Source organism: Saccharomycopsis crataegensis, assembly GCF_037102585.1.
Source record: "Saccharomycopsis crataegensis DNA, jcf7180000000097, whole genome shotgun sequence".
Classification (NCBI taxonomy): domain Eukaryota; kingdom Fungi; phylum Ascomycota; class Saccharomycetes; order Ascoideales; family Saccharomycopsidaceae; genus Saccharomycopsis; species Saccharomycopsis crataegensis.
This window is the reverse complement of record NW_027043837.1, coordinates 485,153-500,756: the sequence shown is the minus strand read 5'-3', so window position 1 is coordinate 500,756 and position 15,604 is coordinate 485,153. Positions and strand designations below refer to the sequence as shown.

Sequence of the window (15,604 nt, the reverse complement as noted above, 5' to 3'; positions counted from 1 at the left end):
CATGCACATCAATAATGGATAAGAACAAGAGCAAAAGAGGTGGTAAAAACGGGAGAGGAGGTGGAACTAATAATACTCGAGGAGGTGGAAGAGGTAGTAGTGATGGGAGACCTGCAGGGGATCATAGTCAAAGAAATGGAAAATATGAGGATATATATCAACCTGGCAAATCGAGAGAGACCGCAGGAATGGGAAGAGACTTTGCATCAAGAGGAAGAGGCAATTTATCAAGAGGAGGAAGAGGAGGTTTGCCGAGAGGAAGGGGAGGATCACCGAGAGGAAGAGGTGGCAGAGGAGGGTCACCAAGAGGTGGAGGTACAAGTATGAGGCTGAGGTCACCACCACCAGGCTATTCTTCTCAACGCAATGCGTTTTCTTCATCAAAGCGAGGTGGCTCATCACCTTCAGGGTTCCCGGCTAGAGGACGAGGCGGAATAGGAGGTGCAAGAGGTTCTTCAGGTCAACGGCCCCTGGAATTTGGTGGTGGACGTCAATTCAGCGGCCCAAAATCAGAAAAGCAAGTTTATCATGCATTTTATGAGTACCTCGATTTGACACAACTTCGAAAAGTTTTAACTGATTATGTGAGCGCAGTAGAAGAAATCTTTGAAAAAAATCAGATTCGGTTCAATCAATCTAACGTCACAGAGAATTTCCAAAGTTATATCAATCAAGAGGTCTTCACTGGTGGGTTCCCATTTGAAGGGTTCAGAGAAATTCTTGCGCGGTTCTTATACAAGTCCATGTCAAAGCTGAAAAAGAAGAAAGTGTTTGACCATTTGGAAGAACCACTGGTGGATATAAAAAAAGTGAATATTGTCACCCCTCATGGCTTTGAGCTTCGAAATTTAATTCACAGAGTTTCAAATATAAGACCTGATCTAATTCGCAATTATGTTGCTAAAAGCTTTATCCAAAAACAAAAACCAGGTAGAGTTGCAATGGCTTCAAGGATGAGCATCAATAAAGACGTCTTTAGTCCATCAGAATTTGGAGGAGGTAAGGCTTCCAATAGGAAAAGATCATTGGCGTCCCTTGATACCGGGGATCATCTGCCCAATAGAGAAGGAGATATGTTTTCCGATCGATACCATATGCTGAATACACCAGCTGATCAAAGAAGGAAATCTCCTAGAATAGTGCCTGATGAGATCATTCATGATCCAATAAATATCAAACCACCAAAGAAGGTGGGATATCCTGTTATCAGCTTTGATGATTCTTTTTCGTTCTTGGTCAAAGAATTTGATTTCAAGCATGCTGAGGATACAAAACTTGAGGAGTTCTTTATTGCTCTACGGAAGCGAATCGAAATAATTAAGTCAGATACTGAGAAATTCAGGGTTAACCAAGATTTCCAAGGTGCATACTTTGGTAACTTAGAGCCGGATCCCGATTTTTCGAGCCATGACTTTGTCAAGCTCGACAGCACTGGATCTTACAGAGGATTCACTGAAACAGAAAGAGAAGATTTGTACGCGATTCCAAAAACCCTGAGAGAAAGTATAAACTTTGATGATGACGAAAACGCTAAGAAAAAAGTGTTTGAAGAATATTTCAAAGATGGGTATCTTGAGTCGCAACTCCAGATAGGAGATAAGAATCTTGAATCTATAAAAAAGGCATTATGTTTGGGTTCTAGCTTATACTGGACCTGCAAGAGCTTGTCTTTGTTCAATCCTAATTTCTGTTTTAGTCCGATAATGGGCTCTTTATTGAAAAATTCTTTCAGATTTACCAGTAGTAAGAATATCGTTACCTTCTATTCCCCTGTTGTGAACTTGGTTAGGTCGGTTTTGAAAAACTCAAATATTTTGAGGTATCTTGAAAGCAAGCAATATAGAAAAGAGTTTTATTTCAAATCTAAAATCTATCAAGAGGCTGTTTCTAAGGAATTTGAAGATACTATTTATCTTTATTTTAACATATATGCAAAAGAACTAAAAAGTGGGATGCCTGGTGCAAAAAACTGCTGTTTACTTCATTCTATCATCAATCTTCCACCCGAGGTGCGTATGTCTAGTAAATTCAAAATCGTGAATTGTGTCACTCAAAAGTTTAGAGAAATGTTGGACTTTAGCTTGTTGGAAATTGCCGTATTTAATGATCAAATGGAAAACAATTGGCTTATTGATGGTCAAAAAATCCGTCTAGTTCCAATTATCAGTACCAGTGACCAGACGACTCAAGATTTGATGTTCTCAACAACCAAGAAACAGTGCAAAATTTGCGATAGTTTTATTGATGGGGATATTTCTTGCACACCATATCCAAGTGATGAAGTTCAGGAATCCTCAGACTTTACTCCGACTACTTCAAAATTGAAAAATCATTTCACTAATAAATGGCAAGCTATCACTGATCCACTCGTTCTAAAGATCAATCAGTTCAATGTTCTTTTCAATTTTCTCCTGTCAGCATTAGATAATGAGGGTAAGAAATTGATCAATGATATTGCGAAGTCAATTGTGTGTCCCGTTGAGTATTTATATCCGGAAGATAGTACAAGACCTCGGAAGATCCTTGGCAATATTTTGCCTCCAACTAACTTAAAAGGGCAAGATTATGATCTTGCAATTGCTATTTTACCCATAATAGTGTTTGAATTGAAGGATTTGGTGAATGATGAAATCAAGGCGATTTTATTGATGTTTTTCGAGTTTCAAATGATTTTAAAAAAAGACCGTTATAGAAAGTCAGAGCGTCTTTACGTTTTGAATTTCCCACATATGTTTTTTGAAACACTACGAAAAGGTCTTCCTGCTAACAATCCTCAAAACAAAGGTTTTTACTCGACTTCGTTTCATACTTGTTATCATATTGCAGAACTAGTGCAATCTATTGGGCCATTAGCAGTTTACGAGGACCAAGGTGTTTATGAAGAAATCAATTTTGTCCACCAGTTGCTCATTTCAAGCCGCTTCTTGCCACAGGTATATAACTATAAATTGGCCACCTACAATAATTTAAAGCATCACGATATTATAAATTGGGAATCGCCCGCTAGCTCAGCCAAATTACTGAAAAGTTTCTTCGTTACCGCTGGAGAGCATTTATTGGAAATAAAAAACTATGAGACAGATGGTAAATTGACTGGCAATATCATTGATCCATCAAAATACACCCTTTTCAGTGGCTGCTCGTCAGATGAAAAAACCAAACAAATTTTGTACGCCACCATTGATTCTTCTCAGGAATACCATCTCAATCAAATAACCATTCTGTCAGCCGGAGTTGGTAGTGTTTTTTACAGTTCTGACTTTATTAAAAAGGATGCCGGGAAGTATGGTAATTATTTCAGCAGCACGCAAAAGTTAATGTTGATTAGATGTGTCTAGGTGATGAAATGTGGAACCCCCTTTATATAATGAAAAATAATGAACTCTAGAAAAGCATGTTAATAGTAACATTGTAAATTAAAAATAATTGTTCTTAATACTCGTAAAGTCCAAAAACAAAAAGTCACTTTAATCAATCTACTATGCTTCTGCGGGTTCATAACCTCCAAAAAAAAAAAAGGTGAAGCAATAACAAAGGAGTATCACCAAGATTTGAACAAACCAAAATAGATCAAAATCAGAAACCCTATATTTTGTTTTTTTCTGGTTGCTATTTCTTTGACTTATATTCTTCAAATCATACCATTTTTGCAGAAAAAAATATAGGTCAATTGAGAGATTAAAGTCATATTGAGTCCGTTTGAAAATTCAGTGGGTTAATTTTCAATTATCAGCGACCTATCTCAAATGTGTTACACAAATAACCAGCAAATAAGAAAACGCGTCCTATAATACTTTCTTTTAAGACGAAAGAAAAATAATCCATAATGTATGGGCGTCCATTAGGTGATTCCAGGCGGTCCAGAAACTCACTTCCAAGGCCTAGTTCGTCTCGGGAAGCCGCTCATCAGATACCACAAACCTTAGGAGAAATTACAAAGAAATTCAATGATTATCTTATTACGGTTGGGGTTCGAGAAAAATTGACTAGTTTTGTGACCGCGACAAGCAAATTTTTGAAAAGACGGAAACTCTTCTTTGTGCAAAATGACATAACCCAAACCTTTCATGAATTCCTACTGGAAAAGGTATATCATGACAGTACCAATGGCTTTCCATTCAAAGGTTTCACCAAGCTTATTGATCATGCAATTTACCTCTATATGGGACAAAGCAACTTCAAAGAAGTTTTTAAAAATAGAAAGCGTCCTAATACAGCTTATATTACCGATAATAATTGTCAAGTTATCTTCCCAGATGAAAAAGAAGCTGAAAAGCTACTAAGAATTACAAGAAAGATCACTTTGGGAGATATCCAGCGTTATATTGAAAAAAAATTACCAAGACATGCAGACCCTGATGCTAGTGATCACGACTCTGACATGTCTGAAAGCGAGCAATCTTTGGAAGAGCTCGAAGAAGAGTCAAATGGTTATGCGGATCATCAGGCAGCTGATAATGGCAGCTTGGAAGAACAAGAAAAAGGAAGTGGTTTTCGAAATTTGAATAATCTGTACCAAGAAATGGAATGGGAAAAACCAGCTACACCAATTCATAATGGCAGTAATTTCGGTCGGCATAATAATATGACAAATGGCATTGAAGATGTCGAGCAGGACGAAGACGATCCTATAAATGATGATTTTGAGTTTGGTGGTTATTCTGAAGAACCAGATAATGAAAGTTTCTCTGTTGCCGCTCCAAAGGAGTCAATAACCAACGCCGATGTGACCAGCAGTACCACTAATGAAACCAAAATGTCTGAAAAACTAGCTAAAGGTCACAGTATTTACGATTCAATCCACGAGTTAGCTAAAACTCTTAACAATAATGATCTTAGGTCTTTCCATATTAATGAAGTTATCATGGTCATTGATCAACTTAACGCGGAAAGTGATAGTGAGAACGAAGATATGGACTTTAATCTGGATGATGGGAGAGATGACGATCCACCGGAATATCGTCCGCGTCAGGCGCCAAAGGAACCAACAACGGTTTTAGGATATCACGATAAACTCACAAACTACGAAAAACATGATATTTCGTGTATTCCACTGGTTACTGACCTTATTCATCTCGATGGTGAAAATGACTCTAAGAAGGAAACCATCGAAAAATTGATCAAGATTTTTGATATTACCAAGCCAAGAATTGGTGGGCTGTATCTTGAGGCAGTTAAGACAGTTTTGCGAGGTGGTACGGGGGTTCAATCCTTTTTTGAATCGGTATCAATTTCTGAAAGTTTATTTAAACTTGATACGATAATGGGCTCGCTATTGGGTAACTCAATAAGATTGGAAAATATAAAAAGCCAAGTCACTTATTACTCGCCACTTTATAATGTTATTAACGCGTTGCTAGAGAATGAAAATATATTTGCTTACATTTCCAATAAGGAGTACCGGAACGAAGCCTATTCCAAGTCTTCGATATTCCAGGAAGCCTATGCGAAAGAGAACCAAGGGCTCACTTACATTTATGTCGACTTATATTGCGACCAAGTCAAAAATCTTTTAAAGGGTAATAACTCCAAGGGACATACTTGCCTTTTGTATCAAATCATCAATATTCCCCCAGAGGCTAGAGCGTCCAACATATTCAAGATTTCTAGCTGTGTCACCCAAAACATTCAGGAGGCTGTTGAATTTTCCCTTCAAGAAATTGAGGTTATTAACTCTCTTATTGGTGCTTTCAAGTTCAATAATGTACAGGTGGTTCCAATTATTAGCACCAGTGACATTCCTTCCAAGTCCATGCTTTTTTCCCTCAAATCTGCCAGTGCTAGAAAGCCTTGTGGGCTCTGTGACAATATGAGACTCACAGAGGATTCTGACTTGTTCTTTGATATCCAAGATATAACCAACGATTTATCATATAATGGAAGAGAAACTACTAACGAAGAAATATTTTTTAAGACTAGCCCCATGTTAAGAAATCATTTCTCGAATAAATGGCAACTTCCATTTGATCCATATATGACCAGGGTGAGCCAGTTTAAGACCATTTTCAGAATCATATATAGAGTATTACATTCAAAGGAAAGAGAGATTGTTAATGGCATTGCTAAAAGGATCGAATCTCCTTACCTTGAAGACGCTTTTAAAACAGAATTCCCCGAAGAAGACAGATCCAGAATCAGTGTTGATATTTTGCCTTATAGACTTTTACCAGGATTTGATTATGATAAAGCAATTAATGTTTTGCCTGTGCTAGTTTATGAAATGAGCGACTCTTTCGGAGATGATGTTAAATGGATGTTGATGCTCTTTTTTGAATATCAATACATCTTAAAAAAATATGAATACAGTGCCGAAGATCTCAAATTTCTCAAGGCATTCCCAGGAATTTTTTTCTCCTGTATGAGAAAACGATTTCCTCCAACAGAAGCTAAAAATCGATCATTCTACACGCTACCGCTCCATCAAATTCATCATATTCCGAAAATAGTGGAGGCTGTTGGTCCAATAGCTAATTTTGGAAGCCAGGGTCTCAGAAAAGAATTGAGTTATATCAAGCAAGTGGTAAAATCATCTCGTTATAATCCAGAGGCATATAACTATAAGTTGGCGATTTATAACAATTTGAGGTTCCAAGACATCAGAAGTTGGGTTCCAAAACCTGATATAGAATTGGGAGGTGATCGATATGGCGCCACGGAAATGCATTTTTCCAAAGCTTTTATCAGCAAGTTTCAATTGACCATTAAGTGTTGCTACGTTTCTATAGGCACTAAGCTAATAAAAATAAAGCGTTTCGGGGTTAGGGATGAGGGCAACAAAAGAGCCTATGCATTCAGAGGAAAAGTTATTCTTGATAGCAAACGGAAATTTTTCTATGGCACCACCAAGGAGATTTTGTATGCCAAGATCGATTTGATCGATGAATTCGTGGAGAGAACTGATGACTTCCTCGTCAAGGATATTGATCATATTTATTATGGATGTGATTATTTCAAAAAGGATGGTAAAATGGTTTTGATTAGATGTTCTTAGTATCTGTTTATTGTTTTCATGCTCTATTTATTCGCTAATTTATGTTGTTTGATGGTTAGAGATGAAGGTTTGTACCTGAAATTCCAGATACTAATTTCTTTAATGCTTGTAGTTGCTATTTTGATTCTAAGCTTGTGGTTACATATTATCAAGATTCAGATTCATACGTCTTCTCGTAGTAGTGTCAAATCTCGCAGTAATTTCAAGAAATAAGCGGGGGTGCTGCACCTTATATGGAGGGTAAACTCATCTTGCAGCAGAGAAGAAAAAAAAAAAATTTTTATTTCACAAGAATCTTAAGCCTAAGAGATGCTTCTTTTCTTTAAATTCAACATTATTATCTTCTAACCAAAAGCATATTAAACAAATTTCAAATATGGGTAGACGTGCCAAGAATAAACAAGCTCCACCACAACCTTTGGAGGACTTCCAAAATGAAAGAAAGAAGAAGGAAGAGAAGAAGTTAAAAAGACAAAGATCAGACTCTGTGAGTGAAGAGAAACCAAGTAACAAGAAAAAGACTAGTAAGAAAGATAAAATAAAGGAACCAAAAGAAGATAAGAAGTCCAAGAAATCAAAATCTACTAAAGTAAAGAAAGCCAAGGAGGATGTGAAAGAGGATAACTTACCAGAAGTTGATTTGGAAGCCCTTGCGTCTGCTAAGAAGTCTTTATTCGATGACGAATCTGACTTGGACAATGAAATCGATGAGTACAATGAAGATGATCTTAATAATGAATTCAACGTTGCCAGTGATGAAGACAGTGACGTTGAAGATGTTGAAGTTGAAGAACAAAAAGCAACATTGTTCAGTGATGAAGAAAACGACGAAGATATTGAAAACTTGAAAGAGTTGAATGAATTGAGTACACAAAAAGCGCTCTCAATGTCAGGTAAACCCGGTGCTGATAGTGATGACAGTGATGAAAGCGAAGATGATGATGAGAGTGACTTCGAGTCTGCCGAAGAGGAAGTGGTAGAAGAAAATCCAAGAGCCAAAGTTTTGCCAACTGAAGAAGAAAAAGCCAAAGAAATCATGGAAGGAGGTGGTAAGCCTGATGTTACCATTCTTCGTACAAGAATGATTGAACTCACCAAGGTTTTGGAAGATTTCGGTAATTTGGCCGAAGAAGGAAGATCGAGACAAGAATATGTGGACCAATTATTGGAAGATATTTGTAATTATTTCGGATACTCGCCTATGTTAGCTGAAAAGATGTTCAATTTGTTCAGTGTCAGTGAAGCTATGGAATTTTTTGAAGCCAACGAAATTTCAAGACCAATTACCATCCGTACCAATACCCTTAAAACCAGTCGTCGTGACTTGGCTCAAGCATTGGTCAACAAAGGTGTCAATTTACAGCCTATTGGTAAATGGACCAAGGTTGGTTTGCAAGTTTTTGACTCTCAAGTGCCAATTGGGGCTACTCCAGAATATTTATCCGGTCAATATATCTTACAAGCCGCTTCGTCTTTCTTGCCAGTCATGGCCCTCGGTCCTCAAGAAAATGAACGTGTCTTGGATATGGCTGCCGCTCCAGGTGGTAAGACTACTTACATTTCCGCAATGATGAAGAATACCGGTTGTGTTTTTGCCAATGATGCCAATAAGGCCAGAACCAAGTCTTTAATTGCTAATATCCACCGTTTGGGATGCAAGAATACCATTGTTTGTAATTACGATGCTAGAGAATTTCCAAAAGTGATGGGTGGTTTCGACAGAGTGCTATTAGATGCACCATGCTCAGGTACAGGGGTCGTTGCTAAAGATGAATCTGTGAAAACATCCAGAACTGAAAAGGATTTCATTCAAATTCCACATTTGCAAAAACAGCTACTTTTATCCGCCATTGATTCCGTAAATGCCAACTCAGAAACCGGTGGGGTCATTGTTTATTCTACCTGTTCTGTTGCTGTTGAAGAAAACGAAGCGGTTGTGGACTACGCATTGCGTAAGAGACCAAATGTGAAATTGGTCGACACCGGCTTGGCCATTGGTAAAGAAGGGTTCACCAGTTTCAGAGGAAAACATTTCAATCCAAAGGTGAAATTGACCAGAAGATTCTACCCACATGTTTATAACGTCGATGGTTTCTACGTTGCCAAATTCCAAAAGATTGCTACTAGTGTTCACGATGACAACAAGGCCAGTGCTGCTGAAAAGGAAGCTTTGGCTAGAGCCGACGAAGAAGAAGAAAGTCTTATCAAGGGAGATTTCGCCTCATTTGAAGCTGAAGAAGATCAAGGGTTCATTGAAAAGAACAAAAAGGTTCAGCTGGACAAGAGAGCAAGAAAGATCAGACCGAAGAAATAGAATCATTGAAGTTTATTTATTCACGTTATTGTATTCTAATTATTGTCTAATGTACATTTTTTTTTGTTTCGTTAAAAGAGATATTTTATACAAGTTGAAAGATTGTAACTTATCACAAAGAAGAAGGCGCGCATTTCATTTCATCACGTGTGAACGGGCCTCGGTTATTTTATAAAACACGCCAACTAGAGCTTTTAACTACCCATTGAGAACGTGGGGCAAATCACTATCCATAAACAATGTCAATTACTTACAGTATGTTGGCTATTTATTTATTCTAAGCATTAATCTTTGGAAGATACTTACTGACATTGTGTAAAGATTCCACTTGGGCTCCTTTGCCTTCCACAACCAGAGCTACTCCGGTTCACCTCTCCTATGATGTCAAATCAGACAGATTGGCGTATCCTAATGGCAAAGCCATTTATCTCCGTTCTATCTCCAATCCAGCGGAAGTATATCAATTCAATAATCACAACTATCAAACCACTGTTGCTAAGTTTGCTCCTTCTGGGTTTTATGTAGCTTCAGGTGATGAATCAGGTAATGTGAAAGTCTGGGATTGTGTGGGTGATGATCATATTGTTAAAGGTGACTATCCAGTGATCAATGGCCGTATCAATGATTTGGAATGGGATGCTGATTCGAAGAGAATCATTGCCGTTGGAAATGGTAAGGAAAGATTCGGTCATTGTTTCACTTTTGATTCAGGAAACACCGTCGGTGAGATTTCCGGTCATGGTGCTCAAATCAGTGCCGTCACCATCAAGCCAACCAGGCCTTTCCGTGCTGCCACCGTTGGTGAAGACGCTGCCTTAGTGTTCTTAAGCTCCCCACCTTACAAGTTTGTGTCTTCCGTTAGAAATAAACATACCAACTTTGTTCGTGACGTTGCTTACTCAAAAGACGGTAACTTCATTGTCTCCGTTGGGGCCGACAAAAAAATTGTTGTTTATGATGGTAAATCAGGCGAATATTTAAAGACCATCAGTGATCCACAATTGACTGGTGAATCTGCTCATGAAATGGGTGTATTTGGTGTTTCCTGGTCATTAGATAACCCAGAAGAATTTGTTACTTGTTCTACTGACTCTACTGTCAAATTATGGAATGTCACTTCTGGGGAATTATTGAAGGTTTGGATCTTACCAAAGAGTTTAGAAAATCAACATTTAGGTATTGTCTACACTAAAGATTATATTGTTAGTTTGACATACAATGGTAATTTGAATTATTTTACTAAGGAATCGGACCTCCCAGTCCAAGTGATTAAAGGTCATCAAAAATCAATTACCTCATTAACTGTTCTCGGAAACAGTGTTTTCACAGGGAGCTATGATGGTAGAATTTGTCAATGGGACGTTTCGAAAAAAACTGGAAGTGCCAGCTATATTTCTGGGAAGGGTCACACCAATCTAATCACCGATTTGGTCAGTGCTGGGGATTCAGTTATCACTAGTAGTTGGGATGATAAGGTTTTGAAGATTGACTCCAGTCTTGAATATGAGACGTCTAGTGAGTTCAAATTGGATTCCCAACCAAAGAGAGTTTCGTCTGTTAACTCTAAGGGGGTATATGGGGTAGTCACCAGCGACAGTGAATTGATTATTGTTGATTCCTCGTCTAACACCAAAGTTACCTCTAAGAAATTACCATTCGATGTATCAACCATTGATATCAACGATGAATATGTTATTATTGGTGATGATAGATCTTTCAACGTTCACTTTTTATCTGTCTCTGACTTATCTCCAGTTTCTAGTCATGCTTTGAAATTGAACTACAAACCAACATACATCAAAATCTCCCCAGATTCGCTCTATGTTGCAGTTGGTGACTCTTCTGGTAAAATAGTCCTCTACAACATCAAAGACAAAGCTATCCAAACATCCAGATGGGGATTGCATACCGCTATGGTCAACAGCATCTCATGGCGTAGTGACAGTAAATTTGTTGTTACTGGTTCTTTGGACACCAATATCATTATTTACTCTGTGGATAGACCTGTCAAAACCGTTAAAGCTTTGAACTGTCATAAGTTCGGTGTAAATTCTGCTGCATGGATTGATGACAATGAAATTGTGAGTGTTGGTGCTGATTCTGCTATCAAATTATGGGAAGTTAAAAATATCGTTTAGTTATAGATTTGGTGGTTAATTGCCCATCATGCACCAGTTCTTTTCGCATTTTGCTGCTTTATTTTCACTTTTTTTTTCTCTTTATTTCTAGAAGATATTCAGCATTTGTGAACAGAAATGAAAAAAAAAAAACTATTCTGTTAATATATATACCTATTATATACCAGCCTTTCTATTGAATTTTTCCTATAATACAAAAAAAATTGGTCTTAAATTGGGGCCTGAACCTTGTTCAACACATCTTCAACTACCAAATCGGCATTCCACTTGTTCATCATCATCTTTACCATGAGTAAATCACTTCCCCAATTCAAGGTTGGCTCATCTTCATAGTTACAAATATTTATCTTCAATGGAAAAAATTTTCGAGCTGCGAGTTTGACAATAACCGGAATAACATACTCATAATTGTTTACAATAGCCAAGCAGCGAACTAATAGCTCGAATTCCCATATAAACCTTGTTGGAATGCCATCGGTAACAATTCTATGATTTCTAATAAAAATCATGATATCAAGAATGTACCTTTTTATTTCCGGAATGAGGGACACAGCATCTATTCGTTCTCTTTTGCTAAGGGCATCTTCAATCGGACTCAGCCCATCGTAAGAGAGTAGCTCTGGTACAGTCAAATCTTCATTAATGATGGAATCCGAGGAGATTGAGGATACCTCAGAATCTGATGGATCAGAATTAAAGATATAATTGGCAGTTTGATAATTAATGGAATGTGGCTGACGAAACCAAAATTTCTCCTGAAGGTACTTATAAAGACATATTTCGTTTCCCTCAATACTCTCAATGATAGGTATTATTAGAAATGTATCCTTTAAATTAGATTTCCTTTTGGTTTCCACATTTCTTATTATTTCTAGTAGCGCCACTTGAAATTTGTCAGAGGTCCTTTCTAGACCCCTAATTATCAACACCGTTCGTACTGGTGCGTTTGTTGGGGCATCATCGATTACATCTTTAGTGTTAGATAATAGTCTCCCAGTGTCTTTCTCTAATGTCCTATTAATAAGAGACAAGCTTGTCTTTGAATCACATATCAAGCTTCTTAGCTCAGACTTTGGCTTGAACTTGAACAACTCATCATTGATGTGGATGAGTTCTCTTTCTGTGTAAACCGGGTCGGCGCTGGAAACTAGCAAGTGTCTATTTCCTATTAAGCATAACTGAAGAGCCATACAGAGATTGCCATCGTACCCCATTGCTCTATGTCGTTATAGCGTGCTCATCCCCTATAAATTATATCGTCTACTAGCTATTCTATCTGGGATTCTAACATTTTTTGTGTTCGCCTTTTTATGCACAAACATGCATCGATCAGTATGTATATGACCCTCCTCACTTTTCCTTATCATCACGTGCACATCTCATCCCCCATGATCTACGGGTGGCGCTGCTCTCCCCTCCTCAAAAAAGTATGGAAATTCTATTTCGTTTTCCCAATTATTAACATGCCGTAGCAAAAGTAAAGCTGGAGAAAATAGTTATATTTATCCTATTAAGTATCAATGCCTTTACCAACCCCCGACCCCCAAGGCAAATCATCAGTGTTTGTTAAGTTGCTTTATTACTCCAAAGAAGATGGTAAATTGCAATGCACTCGCAAGACTGTAAAAGTGTTGCGTTCTTATATCAATAGTGCCCAGTTCCAAGGTGTGATTCAAGATGTTTTAGGTATCAAATGTGATATTATCCTTAAGAGAAGATCTCGCCGTCACAGAGACTTTGTTAATCTTTCTTCTGACGCAGATTTTAAGGCACTCATGAGATCCTTGAAGGTGAAGAATTACATCAAGTTGGTTGTCATTGATAGTGACCATATAAAGCCATTTGAGTTGTCCGATGCTTTATTCAAGGACCCAGTTGATGGGGCCTCGTTTGCTGAAACAGCGTTTGATGAAAAATATTTTAGCAGTACTGAAACTTCCTCTGGTGAACAATCAAATGATGTTGACGCCAAAGTTTCCACCTCTGACGAATCCAAATCAGTTTCTGATGCCCCTGCTGCTACCTTGAGCTCCCCGGTTCTTGGTGATGATATTCTCAAGAAGGTGGTTTCTTTTCTTGGTGAAAACGGGCTTTTCAAGGATTTGAATACTAGCATTGACGACCTCAATAGAAATTTGATGGAGATTGTTGATTCTAAGAAAGCCAACAAAGAGTCCTCTGGTAATGTTTCCTGTAACAAAGCTGTGCATTATCGCATATATTGCGATGGTTGCGATTTTCACGGGGAAAATTGGATTGCTGGCAATCGTTATAAGTGTTTAATCTGTGATGACTATGATTTATGTGAAGCTTGTGAGAAAAAGGGTGTCGTTACCGGAAAACATTGCAACAACCATGTTATGGCCAAGATTATTGAGCCTGTTGGCAAGTTTACAAAGAAGGATTTTTCTGCTAAAGCACTTTCTAGAATGATTGATGGAAGAAACGGAGTTGCTGTGAGAGTGGAAACAAAAAACCCTTGTATTATCTCAAAACCTAATTGTAATGCTGGTAAACCTCACCCTGGTATTGTTTGTGATGGCTGCCACCCTCATGACTTTGGTACTGATCTTCGCGGAATTCGTTACAAGTGTTTGGAATGTTCTGACTACGACTTGTGTGAGAAGTGCGTGCTGAATGGCACCACAACATTGTCGCACTCTAACAAACATACAATGCTCAGAATTCCTGGTCCAAGTGGCACCTATCCTTTGATTAGACCACACTTTTCAGAGCTAACCAATGCATCTTCTTGCCGTCAGGCCAATGTTTCGCCAAGCATTATTGCTCATGCTTATTGTGATGCATGCAAGCAAGACAATAGATTTACTGAGGACATCAAAGGTCTTCGCTACAAGTGTTTGAGCTGCTCCAACTTTGATTTGTGCCAATCTTGTTATTCTAATAATGCCGAAGTTGGGTCACATTCCTGCAGCCATCCGATGGCTGCTGTTATGCCTGCTAAACAAATGCATTTTAGTAGTGTGTTTTCCAACTCGTGCAATGAACCTCCAGTGAAGGATTTGGAAAATGCATACTGTGACAGTTGCTCTGACAAAGACAGTGCCGTTTATATTGAAGGCTTGCGTTTCCATTGTAGAGATTGCTATAATTTTGATTTATGCAAAACATGTTATGATAAGAGAGTTTCTGTTAACTGCCATTCTCCAGAACACAATATGGTTGCTATGTTGCCTGCTGCAATGACTGATAAATTTGTCTTCCGCGATGGTTTAGAACCTACAGTCACTACTGATAAAGTTATTGACCTTGGTTTCAAAAGAGATTCTGATTTGGGCAGAAAAGTCGAGCAATTATTTGCTGGTGACAATGGATTAAAGAAGTTGGAAGAATTGATCGCCAAAGCTGAGAAGTTTGATCAATTGGCTGCATTATCTGAGAAGCAAGACCCTGAAGAAATTGTTGAGGAAATTAAACAAATGGTCACTAGTGCTGGCGAGACTCAGAAAGCTGTCAAGGAGTCGGATGAAGTTATGCAAGCTGCCAGTGTGCCAGAGCAACTTTTACAAACTGAAGAAAAAGAGGAAATTGAGCACGTTCAAGAAAAAGAGGACATTGAAGACGACGAGGCTAAAGAAAAAGAGGAAATCAAAGATGTTGACAATAACGATATATATGAAAGCAGCTCGTCAAACAGCACTTTGCTTCACAGTAAAGGCTCTTCATCTATTATTATTCTTCCAAAACTATTGAAGGAATCTTCCTCGTATTTACAAGAGGGTTCTGGATTTGTTACCCCTGTCACCCTTAGTCCTGCAGACTCTACTGATGCAGCTTCTGTGACCGACAATTTGGATGAAGATGATGGATATGTAATCAGTGCTGATCATGATGTTGTCAGTAGTGGGTGGGACTCTGAAGCTTCCTATTCTAATGACGACCTCGCCAATGAGTATGAAATTTTAGACTCTGACATTGAAATGTGAATTCATTGACTGGTTTCTGTTAGCCTCTTTTTTGTGTTGATGTGTCTCTTTATTTTTATTTTTTTTTCTCTCTCTCTCTATCTATCTATATTTAGCCTGTCTTATAGGTACTTTGCTTTCATGTAGCAGTGGTAATCTTTTTGATTTTATTTTTTTGTCATTCATGGTTGTTTTAGGAGGGTTTTTTGTTGACTTTTTCTGTGTGTTATTTTAT

At 38.0% G+C, this 15,604-nt stretch overlaps 6 protein-coding genes across 6 annotated transcripts; 5 read left to right on the top strand and 1 right to left on the bottom strand. All coding sequences in view use genetic code 12, as the record gives it.

Moving 5' to 3' along the window:
* Positions 1-14: 14 nt before the first annotated feature.
* DASC09_056330 (uncharacterized protein) lies at positions 15-3,338 on the top strand (the record flags this gene model as incomplete). The annotated part of the gene is made up of 1 exon (XM_064999218.1): positions 15-3,338. One exon carries the CDS (start codon positions 15-17, stop codon positions 3,336-3,338), a length of 3,324 nt encoding a protein of 1,107 aa, XP_064855290.1.
* A 488-nt stretch (positions 3,339-3,826) lies between these two features.
* DASC09_056320 (uncharacterized protein) lies at positions 3,827-6,991 on the top strand (the record flags this gene model as incomplete). Its single annotated transcript, XM_064999217.1, has 1 exon — positions 3,827-6,991. The coding sequence occupies one exon, from the start codon at positions 3,827-3,829 to the stop codon at positions 6,989-6,991; it is 3,165 nt and encodes a 1,054-aa protein (XP_064855289.1).
* Positions 6,992-7,367: 376 nt separating this feature from the next.
* On the top strand, positions 7,368-9,305 carry NOP2 (rRNA (cytosine-C5-)-methyltransferase NOP2; the record flags this gene model as incomplete). Its single annotated transcript, XM_064999216.1, has 1 exon — positions 7,368-9,305. One exon carries the CDS (start codon positions 7,368-7,370, stop codon positions 9,303-9,305), a length of 1,938 nt encoding a protein of 645 aa, XP_064855288.1.
* Positions 9,306-9,544: 239 nt separating this feature from the next.
* Positions 9,545-11,443, top strand: AIP1 (Aip1p; the record flags this gene model as incomplete). The annotated part of the gene is made up of 2 exons (XM_064999215.1): positions 9,545-9,560; positions 9,627-11,443. 2 exons carry the CDS (start codon positions 9,545-9,547, stop codon positions 11,441-11,443), a joined length of 1,833 nt encoding a protein of 610 aa, XP_064855287.1.
* A 209-nt stretch (positions 11,444-11,652) lies between these two features.
* Positions 11,653-12,657, bottom strand: MTC2 (Mtc2p; the record flags this gene model as incomplete). The annotated part of the gene is made up of 1 exon (XM_064999214.1): positions 11,653-12,657. One exon carries the CDS (start codon positions 12,655-12,657, stop codon positions 11,653-11,655), a length of 1,005 nt encoding a protein of 334 aa, XP_064855286.1.
* Positions 12,658-12,963: 306 nt separating this feature from the next.
* On the top strand, positions 12,964-15,390 carry DASC09_056280 (uncharacterized protein; the record flags this gene model as incomplete). The annotated part of the gene is made up of 1 exon (XM_064999213.1): positions 12,964-15,390. The coding sequence occupies one exon, from the start codon at positions 12,964-12,966 to the stop codon at positions 15,388-15,390; it is 2,427 nt and encodes an 808-aa protein (XP_064855285.1).
* Positions 15,391-15,604: the final 214 nt, after the last annotated feature.